The 11,912-nt window shown below is 38.6% G+C and overlaps 1 protein-coding gene across 1 annotated transcript; it reads right to left on the reverse strand.

Moving 5' to 3' along the window:
• Window positions 1-884: 884 nt before the first annotated feature.
• On the reverse strand, window positions 885-11,675 carry LOC127438609 (cdc42 effector protein 2-like). The gene is made up of 2 exons (XM_051694312.1): window positions 11,304-11,675; window positions 885-6,431 (listed from the first exon to the last, which is right to left on the reverse strand). Exon 2 carries the CDS (start codon window positions 6,107-6,109, stop codon window positions 5,321-5,323), a length of 789 nt encoding a protein of 262 aa, XP_051550272.1. The 5' UTR covers window positions 6,110-6,431; window positions 11,304-11,675; the 3' UTR covers window positions 885-5,320.
• Between the last annotated feature and the right edge of the window lie 237 nt (window positions 11,676-11,912).

The raw sequence follows: 11,912 nt of genomic DNA on the forward strand, positions 1-11,912 counted from the left end.
ATACAGATATATCTGGTCTCCTGCAGTACTTCAATCTCCCTTTTCCTTCATCCTAGCCCTCGTTCACCTTCCTTCAACCCTTTTCCTTCCTTACTCTCTTACTCCTACTCTTTAACGGCTCCCACCTCTCTCTCTCTCTCTCTCTCTCTCTCTCTCTCTCTCTCTGGTATTCCCATGGTATGGTGATCGTAAGGTCAGGGGCTTGGGCTGCTCTGTGTTAATAATGCCAGTTGGAAAGATTCCCAGGGACTGTGCGGAAAATAGAGGAGATACTGCAAATAAGCAGAGTACACAGACACACTCTCAAACGCTTTAAAACACACACTCAACCACAAGGTTTGGCTCAAATTTGCATAAAATGCATTCAAACCAGACACATGTATTCAAGTAACAGAACCATGCATGCTCAGACTTGTGATGACATAGGTGTCAAAGATCCATGCAGTTACATCAGAGCCATTCATGCATTGACATGCAATTGTGCTCTTACACCCACACTACAATCAGCCCTAGATAAAGAGTTCTGTTGCAGTTAAACAGGAAAGAGTTCATACACTTCTCTGTTAACTGGTTAGAAGTTTAGTTTTGCTATATCAAAGCCACATCTCTTCTGGTTCTAAATATACAGTACATAACATGCACAAACTGGTACTGTATAGATGTGAAGTCATGGAAGCATGCACAAACATTTAATTTTACTAGTTTTCTTTATTTTCATTTTCTCTTCATGTTGAAAAGTTGTAGTCTGAGATGACAAGATATAAAAAAGTGTGAACTTCAGAGCACTACACTTCATGGTAAACTTGACTCTCAGCTGAAGTTTTTTGTTTTTGTTCTGATTTTGGGATTACCTATAAAAACAAAGAAAGATTTCACAGCCAGACTTCTGGATCAAAAAACAGCATTTATTTTTCTGTCTCTGTGTCTTATACTGTGTATAGCAGCAGCAAATCAGACATCCATGATCATACAAATTAAAGCCCAAATAAAAACCAACATAAGGGTAAAGATGTCCTCTTATGAAGATCTGAACAGGTGATAAGGAGGCATATTATGCTGGGTTAAGATGGCCATAGTGTTAATGATTAACTTTTATTGAAAAGGCAGCACTATAATATTCCTAACCTCTAGTCTACCATCATTTTTGATGGTAAACAGTTAGGCAGCAGAAGACTTTGTCAGGAATGTGTAAATTGTGTGTTTATGAAATACTTTCAGTAAATAAGGGGAACAAATAGACAAAAACGACAAAAATCTAAGTAAGAAAAAAAAAATCTAATTTCCAAGTCTAATTGTTTAAAATATTGAAGATAGAATTAATAATAGTCAACATGGCTGATCACAGTTTTTTGCTGTGACATTTTATGTAAGAAAAATAAAGAAACCCATAAACTAAAACCTTGCAAAACTTTTCAAATGACTGTTACAAAAATGATTTAAAGTCAGGAGGGTTACACAGAAAAAAGAAAATGGAGTAAAGCTGACTGCTCCCCCTCCTATAGTGGGGACATGGTCTTGGACATGACAAGATACAGTTAAATTATATGGGGGGTAGAAAAGTGAAGTATGTCAGAGATGCTCATTAAGTAAACTTGTTAAGGCATGTGGAATTTTATATCAATGCTATACTGTACCTACCTATATTTAGTAGCTTGTTAAGTGGCCTGACATTTGATTGTTCTGGTTCAGAGTTTTGTTATATTATTATTGTTTGATGATACAGTTTCAGGCTCAAAAATGTATTTATTGTTCGCTTTACTGTTTTAATGAGTCAGTGATGCAAGATCATAGTAACCCCAATCAGTGATCAAATCACACTGATAGTTACAGTTGCTGATTTGAGCTATTTAAGTTGGCCTTAAACTCATAAAAGTTGATGAAATCAAGCAAAACTATATTTGAGAAGACATATTCCACATTACCATTTGTCTCATTCAGGTCAAGTGGCTATGAGAAGGTACAGTTGAAGTCAGAAGTTTACACACACCTTAGCCAAATACATTTAAACTCAGTTTTTCACAATTCCTGACATTTAATCATAGAAAAAATTCCCTGTCTTAGGTCAGTTAGGATCACTACTTTATTTTAAGAATGTGAAAATGTCAGCTTTTATTTCTTTCTTCACATTCCAAGTGGGTTAGAAGTTTACATACACTTTGTTAGTATTTGGTAGCAGTGCCTTTAAATTGTTTAACTTCTTCAAATGTTCAAATGTTTTGTGTAGCCTTCCACAAGTTTCTCACAATAAGTTGCTGGAATTTTGGCCCATTCCTCCATACAGAACTGGTGTAACTGAGTAAGGTTTGTAAGCCTCCTTGCTTGCACACGCTTTTTCAGTTCTGCCCACAAATTTTGTATTGGATTGAGGTCAGGGCTTTGTGATGGCCACTCCAATACCTTGACTTTGTTGTCCTTAAGCCATTTTGTCACAACTTTGGAGGTATGCTTGGGGTCATTGTCCATTTGGAAGACCCATTTGCGACCTACCTTTAACTTCCTGGCTGATGTCTTGTGATGTTGCTTCAATATATCCACATACTTTTCCTTCCTCAAGATGCCTTCTATTTTGTGAAGTGCACCAGTCCCTCCTGCAGCAAAGCACCCCCACAACATGATGCTGCCACCCCCATGCTTCACGGTTGGGATGGTGTTCTTCGGCTTGCAAGCCTCACCCTTTTTCCTCCAAACATAACGATGGTTCATTAGACCAGAGGACATTTCTCCAAAAAGTAAGATCTTTGTTCCCATGTGTACTTGCAAACTGTAGACTGGCTTTTTTATGGCGGTTTTGGAGCAGTGGCTTCTTCCTTGCCAAGCAGCCTTTCAGGTTATGTCAATATAGGACTTGTTTTACTGTGGATATAGATACTTGTCTACCTGTTTCCTCCAGCATCTTCACAAGGTCCTTTGCTGTTGTTCTGGGACTTTTCGCACCAAACTAAGTTAATCTCTAGGAGACAGAATGCATCTCCTTCCTGAGCGGTATGATGGCTGCGTGGTCCCATGGTGTTTATACTTGCGTACTATTTTTTGTACAGATGAACATGGTACTTTCAGCCATTTGGAAATTGCTCCCAAAGATGAACCAGACTTGTGGAGGTCCACAACTTTTTTTCTGAGGTCTTGGCCGATTTCTTTTGATTTTCCCATGATGTCAAGCAAAGAGGCACTGTGTTTGAAGGTAGACCTTAAAATAAATCCACAGGTACACCTCCAATTCAGTACATCTCCTATCAGAAGCTAACTGGCTAATTGTCTAAAGGCTTGACATCATTTTCTGGAATTTTCCAAGCTGCTTAAAGGCACAGTTAACTTAGTGTATGTAAACTTCTGACCCACTAGAATTGTGATATAGTCCATTAAAAGTGAAACAATCTGTCTGTAAAAAATTGTTGGAAAAATGACTCATGTCGTGCACAAAGTAGATGTCCTAAACGACTTACCAAAACTATAGTTTGCTTATATTACATTTGTGGAGTGGTTAAAAAATTAGTTTTAATGACTTCAACCTAAGTGTATGTAAACTTCTGATTTCAACTGTAGCAGATCACAATTTTTGGTTAATTTGGGGGTAAGTTCGAAAATATTCAAACACATTTACTAAAGGTTAGGAATAGTAATAAGCTATAACACGTGTGAAACTTTTAATTCTGTATCTATTTCTACAGTCTCTGAAGGCTATACAGTACACAGCATACAGTATGACCATTTTTCATGAAAAGATTAAACTAGTCCTTATGCTTACAAAGATCAAGGTATTTGGCCAACTATAGGGTTTGCACAAATGTGTGCACAAATTTTTCTACATATCACATTTCAATTAAGTTAATTGCACAGAAGCAATTATTCTGTATATAGATTTAGCTTTGGAAATACAATTCACAATGTAAGGAAAAAAATATTTCACATTTTCAGAGAATTCACTAAATAGAAGAAACAAAAATAAATAAAAAATCTACAAGAAGGAATTCCAAGAATCTTGAGGAAACAATGGCTCAATACTGCTAGAAACGAGAAAAAAAAAAGAAAAAGAGAAAAAAAAACTTGGATGAAATAAAAGATATCTTAAATCTCAGAGATTTAAATATTCAGAGAACCCCGCTAGTTTACTAGTTAACTAGTTTAAATTTGTGTTAAAAATGAATGAATACAGTAGGTTTTTTTTATGGTTGTTACAGTGCAAAGTTAATATAAATAAAATATGACTGAAATTTGACGGCGTAGTTCTGTTAATATTTGCTTGCATTCTCTTATTGTTCTTTCAAGTTTCTTCTCTTGTTGATGACAGTTGATGCACTGTGTGGTACTTCTCATTAAATACTTTTAACTCGTAGATTGGTATTTTAGAAAAGAATGCTAAAGACTACAGCTGTGAACTGAAAACACAATATAAACCCATGTGGTTATAGTTTACATGGAAGTTACAAAGGTAACACAAGCCCTTTCTTTAGGCCCCACACTTCAGCTAGAAAAAGGAAGGACTGCTGCCTGAAAAGTGATCACCTGTCAAGGGGGTAATACAATGAAGTAATAAAAAGGAGTGCATACAAAAAAAAAAAAAAAAAAAAAATTTTTTTTTTGTTTTTTATGAAGTGGAAAGCATTGTTGTATACAAAATATTCCTGCTGTCTGAAAAGAATTAGCTTGTTTTTCCTACCATAAAAAAAATACATTAAAAAAAAGACTCGAGTCTCAACAAAAAGAGGTTGAAATCTCAGGGTGTAGACACAGAGGCCTCCTGGCGTGTGTGTTTGTCCAGATCATTGAGGAGGAGCTGCACATTTTTACCCGCTTACACAAATTGCAACAACACAGAGGGGAGAGATGATGTCATCGCTGCATTTGAGGGACAAATATCAGTTTTTTTATTTTCCTGTAGTGAATCTGTTAACCAGGAAGCCTGTAGGTTGTTACTCTGTAACAGTACATCCAGACATCAGATGTGTTTGTTAAAATGGTAGTGTTTAAAATTGTGTCTAAGAATATTTTTTAAGCCAAAATCGGCCAACTGCTTTTAGCTCCAAAATGACAAAGATTATTTAAAATGTTCCATTTGAACACAGTAGAATCCAAGAAATTATAAAGTGGATTTATTTTTGGTTTGTTCAAATCCTGAAACCTGATAATTAGCAGAAAAGGTCAAAATATCCTGAAAATGCCACTGTACAGCAGGTAAATGAGAGTTTTCTCAGAGGGCAAAATGTTTGATACATGAAGAAAAATGTGATTAACCCAGTTATATACCATAAAGTTTTCACTCATACCTCCTTTCTAAAAGTGATATGAAACTGAACCAGTCCACCCTCTCTTTCGGTCACTCTCAGGTATATATCTCTTGTCGTCCATTGGGTGTAAGTCCCCCATTGAGTGTCCCCATTCTCTGGTTGTCCATGATCTGAAGCACATCCTCTAGGATAGATGGCCCAAGGTCAAGATGGAGGGAAAGGAGAGAGCCAGCGTTAGAGAGACATGGTCTTTCCTCCCCCTCTCCATCCCTTACACACCTTTCATCTTCCTTAGTATCTGGCCGTGGCTCATACCTACGCAAATGATGGGGAGAGCGGTTTGGAGATGCAGGCAGTGATGCATGCCTTGACACACTCAAGTTCCTCTCCTCCAGGTGAAGTCTGGGAGGTTTGGGAGGTGGAGCGAGAGATGGAGATGTTGGGGGAGACTGGGTCGTTGTCAGAGCATCCGTATGATGAGATTGGGCTGTTTGCACCTCAGCAGTCGGCATCACTGCCGAAGTCACAGGAATTTGTACAAGAAGGGTGAGTGCCTGCGCTCCTCCAATGATAGGAAGCGATAGGGCATTTTTCAACAGGGGTGAGCTATCATTGGCTGGTGGGTGACTACTTACACTTTCTGTGCGACTTAATTGGCATGTCCCCTGGTGACCTTGTTGCCCCGGTAACAGGTGAAATTTACCTTGTAAGAAAGACAAGTCACCAAAAAGATCATCAGCCCTCCCTCCGCTGCCAATGTGGATGGTGTGTCGAAAGTCTCCCAGTGGGGGGCTGATCATGTCAGATGAAAGAAGATCACGCAGCTTTTCCTTCTTTCCTTTGTGGCTTTGCCTTTTAAGGTATATGGGAGCCTTGGTAGACATGTCTTACCCACCACGTCCTCCCACACAACAGCGAGACAGACCTTGCAGCAGTGTTAATGGATGAGAGGAAAAGTGAAGAGAACAAATGGACAAGACTACACACAAGAAGAGACAGCTCACAGCACACTAACCATGCCAAGTCAAGACACTTAAAATTTTGACTCCTTCTTTTGACAAAATCCTGATTGAAATGTAGAATGTATCTTCATAAACAAAGCCCAGGTACTTCCAGAATTCCCATGTGTTGTCCACATCCAGAAGGACAGGATTCCTATGAGGACAACAACCCTGGCATCCTTATATACAGTACACTCCACTTTGCCTGCAATTTGTGAGAGAAAGAGAAATAATTTTTAGGGTTTTTTTGTATTTAGCACATACACTGTAGCACACTAATTCTACACTCATTTTGTAAGTTTGATACTCTAAGCATCAGTGATACAGTATGAGATGCTTTTCTGATTCTCTTTTTGTTTGCTTGTTATTTTTATTTACATCTAAACTTGTGGAGCCAATCTTCAAAGAAAAAACAGCTAGAGCCCATATCACATTACAAATGATGAAAATAGTCCAAAAAGTAAACCAAACAGCAAAATCAGAGCTTTTAAAACAAAGGTCAACTTTAGAGAGAGGGACTGACTTACAACATAAAGAAAAGTCAGAAAATGTAATAAGCAGAGAGAGATAATTGAGGTTTGTTAGTCTTGGCATATTTGACTTGCACACTATAAGGGAGTTGATTATAACGTCTCCATGTATCTGCTGATAGTGGACTCAGCTGCTCCAAGAGCTGTGGCTGTTCGAGCATTCAGTTACTGTACGTTTCAATGAGTTTGTTCATGAAAATAGGAAGAGTATTCTGTGTTTGTGTTGAGTGCATGAAGTACAGTTAATAATATTTGTATTTGTGGTGTGTGTGAATATATAACAGTACAGTAGAAGTCTAATGTAGTAAATGTGTATGTACAAACTAGCAGGATACATCACAAAAGAAGTTTGTGTGCTAAAAGGTTTAACAGACTTTGCAGTGTGTAGGTGTGTGTGCATGTTGTAGGCACAAAATATCAGGGGTTCTGGAGCATGACTCGTATTGCATACCTTCAGAATTAAATCATACCTCTGAAGTTACATCAGTTAACTACTCCTGGTGTGTGTGTACTTCCTTTAACCTTGACTACATACAATATCAAAGTGAGCTTAACTGGCGGACACATCGACCAAAGACAAAGGCCAGTGTTTCCATCTCAAGTGTGGGAAAAGCCACCTCAGTGTAACATAAGTGACCCAGCAAATGTCAGAAAGGCTCTGAAATGTTCCAGCGCAAAAACTCTCAGAACTCCAGAAGAAACACAAAACACACACAAGCAAGGCAAATTCAAGCTCCAGTTCAAGTTCAAGAGAAAAATGCTCATGCACAAACACTGAATGGAGGAACTTTTTCCATTCTAGCATTTGATTGTGTGCAGCCTCATGCATATATCTGAGCCTCAATAACACTTAACTAAATGCTGATCCTAGATGTGTTAAATGTGTGTGTGTGACTTGCCTGCCAAATTGCAGGCTATGCGTATGTGAGTGAGCATGGCAAATATGCACATGCATGTGCATTGACATGCTTCACACCATGTCATTTCTGTAGATAGAAGCTGGTGTGCTGACTCACTCAAGTGAGCAAAATAATGATGAACCACAGTTAAACAGAGAGAAAGTCAGAGAGCAATTAGCACATACATTCCAGCTCTAACTGAACAAACGCATAAAGAGTCAGAGTGATTCATTAGATTACATTGCAACCTTCAAGTATTTTGTCTTTTTGTGTGGTTTACTGAATAACTTTTTAGGTGAGATCATTTACGATGGTATTTATTTCAAAACAGTGTGGCATGCAAGGTACACTGCTTGGCCAAAAAAAAAAGGCGCCATTTGGATTTAAGGCAGTGATATGATCTGGGGTTGCATCAGTTGGTCAGGTCTAGGCTTAGCAATGTTATGTGGCAAAAAAATGAAATCAGCTGACTACCTGAATGTACTGAATGACCAGGTTATCCCATCATGGATTTTTTTTTCCCCTGACGGCATGGGCATATTCCAGGATGACAATGCCAAGGACTATCATGCTAAAATTGTGAAAGAGTGGTTCAGGGAGCATGAGGAATCATTTTCACACATGAATTGGCCACCACAGAGTCCTGATCTTAACCCCATTGAAAGTCTTTGGGATGTGCTGGAGAAGACTTTACGGAGTGGTTCGACTCTCCTGTCATCAATACAAGATCTCGGCCAAAAATGAATGCAACTCTGGATGGAAATAAATGTTGTGACGTTGCATAAGTTTGTCGAAACAATGCCACGACGAATGCGTGCTGTAATCAATGCTAAAGGCGGTGTAACAAAATATTAGCTTATGCAACTTTTTTGGGCCAGGCAGTATATAATGTGCGATTAAAAAAATACGAAATTAAAATTCAGTCAGGATCTTGTATTACATTTCAGTCTACTGTTAAGAATGAAATCTCTAGGGGGCCTGGGTAGCTCAGCGAGTATTGACGCTGACTTCCACCCCTGGAGTCGTGAGTTCGAATCCAGGGTGTGCTGAGTGACTCCATCCAGGTCTCCTAAGCAACCAAATTGGCCTGGTTGCTAGGGAGGGTTGAGTCACATGGGGTAACCTCCTCATGGTCGCAATTAATTGGTTCTCGCTCTCAATGGGGTGCGTGGTAAGTTGTGCATGGAGAGTAGCATGAGCCTCCACATGCTATGAGTCTCCGCGGTGTCATGAACAACAAGCCATGTGATAAGATGCACGGATTGACTGTCTCGCTTCAACTGAAACTTGTCCTGTGCCACCAGACTGAGGTGAGTAACTGCGCCAGTGGGTAACTTAACACAGACAAGTGTTAAAATATTTCACTGCATAAATTGGTTGAAAGTAATGTTAAACTGCAAATCTGTGTACAGTTGCAGGATATGGCACAAAAAAAAAAAAAATTACGTCGACATTAGCAAAATTTGTATCCAAGTACTTCTTGGATATAAAAAAAACATATGATACAAATTAGGGCCATAACCACAATACACTTTGAGGTGGAGAAATACTCCCCCCCCCCCCAACCCCCAACCCCCAACAATCAGATATGGCCAGATTGTCCACCCCCATGAATGTGGTAATCTGGCAGGCTTTTGAAGTAGCTTTTTAGAAAATTCTCTTCACATTGTCTAAGAAAATTATCTTTAAAAAAAATAACACAAAGTAGAGCGTTTCTAGATTAGAACTAGAACATTAGGTAATAATATAAAATCAATTTAAGATTTTCTAAATAATTTATGTCTTTAATTCTGAATTTTGTACAGCATCTCCTAAGAGTCTACTTTTAAAAGAGACCATTTTGTTTTGAGTATGTCCTTGTCAGGTTTGTGCTAAAAAAAAAATGAGCCACCAGTTATGAGTAGAAGTCATCTAAAAATGGAAAATTTACTTTTACTCGCTCATTTACTCACCCTTATGTTGTTCAAAACCCAAATGCTGGGTTTTTTCTTGGAACATTAAAATTGATATTTTAAGCAGCTCTATTACATAGAATAACAGTTTATAGTGAGCAGGAGCTGTCAAGCTACTATAAAGCACTATTAAAGGTTCAGTGTAAAGACATCATAACAGTAGTCCAAATGACTTGTGCATGATATTACAAGCTTTCTGGTGCCATACAACAGCTTTGTGTTGTATGGACTACTTTTATGGTATTTTATAATGATTTTTTTTTTTTCTCTTTGGACCTTGACCGCAGTGGTCAGTATGAAGTGTTTTTGTATGGAAAAGAGCAGCATTTGGTTTCCTGAAGAAAATATTGTGTTAAGGTTCTACTGGGAGGAAAAAACGAGAGACAACTTGAGGGCTGTAAATAATTTTGTGTATTTTCTTTTTGCGAGCCAGCTGACACAGTCATGTAATTTTACAGATACATCAGTGATGAAAAGAAATTCTATTTATATTTGTCTTTTCTTTGAGACGGCACAAAAAAGAATGAAAAGATGACTGAAACTGGCAAATTGCTAGTAATGCAGACACAGTGTTTATCTTGTACTGTGAGAACTTTAAAAATACATGTATCTTTTAAAACCAAAAAGTATAACATTTTGGGCCTTTATCGCATTTCAAGTCTTTATTCAGATACTTACTATATTAAAGGACCAAAGAGGACCATTGTATTTGTGACCTCAACACCCGTGACCCCCCCCCCCAACAATGTTCAAGACATGGTTATGGCCTTGATACAAATAAATAAAAAAATAAAAAAAGAGGTTCTAATCAAACACAGCCTTTCCAGAGAAGAGGAATCAGGACGCGCAGAAGAGTGTCAGTGATAACAAATGACTTTTCATGGTGATATCTCTTCGTTTATAACAGTCTAGTCATTGATAATAAACTATTCAGTCGAACTGAGTCTGGAGAATATGATGTGTACCACCATTTAACTCAATTAAAGAAATGGAAATGTTCACTACATGTGGACAACTAACTATGGAGAAAGTTTTGAAGGCCTAATTCCGAAAGTTATTTATTGGTTTGGCAACAGAAGTGAAATATGTTGCTGCAAGCGCAAACGGGGCGTTGTGCTCGGACAAGTCTTCAACAGACCGTTCTGTTTGTTAGACAATGCGGAGAACACTGACACAAAAACACAACTGATTTTGGCTTCACAGAGAATGAGAGAGGGGGGGGGGGGGCTACTACAATTTTTCACTCTTTTCAATTAGATTTTTAGACTTGAAGAAGACGTTTATTATTAAAGCAAAAAATCCCACAAATTACCCTATGCCGAAGACTTCGCAGTTTGCGCTCACTGCTCTGCGCCTGTGTGCGCTATTTTGGCCATAACAGGGACATTCCACGTGACATCTGTCATAGGCGAACACAATAGGCACTTTTCTTTATGTTTGACGAATCATTTCAGTACATCGAGTACATCACACCATGGCCGTTTCAAATAATAATTTGATCAATCGCCACTTCGCATGACCACGTGCTGTCGTGTTGCCTAATAAAACAGATGTGAAGAAACATAACTTTGCGTAAACTTAAATTCTTCTGAGGTAGACGCCGTAAATGCGCACACAAATGAACATTTGAAAGTAATTTTCCCAGCATGGAACTTAAATTGAAACTACTTACGCAAAACTTGCATTTTGTGCCTACCGTTGAGAGATGAGGTGCACTCGCTGTCCGTATGGTCTATTCCTCTCCAACTTCAGTCTATACGCAGGTCCTTCAGGTCAAACATCTATTCCCTACCACCTGACTTTCTTAATTCTGTAAAGTCAAATATTCTTCTTTCAGCGCAAAACCGTCAGAACTGACAGAGGTACATAAATAACCCTTACACTTGTTACCGCATACCTATACCATGTGTATGTGCTGATACAGTAAAACCAGAGCCGTGTTATAGAGATCTGTAAGCTCCCCAACCTCACATCTGCACTGCTGGAACAGGGCGCCACATTTTGTCAGCTGCACAGGACTGGAATCTATGGATCTGGATCGGCGTTTATTTTTCCAATTGTGTTATCCATGCCGTTATTTGGCGTTTACCACTGATCTTGTCACGCTTCATCCGTTTTGCTGAAAATTCCAGCGCCACAATTTTGTGAATCTGCCATCGGCACGCACGCATACACGCTCGTACGCCGGTTAAGCACACGCAGCAGTGTCTCCTCTAACTTAAAGATTTTACACCCTTCACATTCTAAAAACCACCAGCGCAAGCATTTACCCATGCTTAAGTGAGTGCATATTAAAAAGAGTAAA

Source organism: Myxocyprinus asiaticus, chromosome 4 (assembly GCF_019703515.2).
Source record: "Myxocyprinus asiaticus isolate MX2 ecotype Aquarium Trade chromosome 4, UBuf_Myxa_2, whole genome shotgun sequence".
NCBI lineage: Eukaryota > Metazoa > Chordata > Actinopteri > Cypriniformes > Catostomidae > Myxocyprinus > Myxocyprinus asiaticus.

Coding starts and splice junctions, on each gene's coding strand:
- LOC127438609 (XM_051694312.1), bottom strand. CDS start 6,109: ATGTCTACCAAGGCTCCCATATACCTTAAAAGGCAAAGCCACAAAGGA.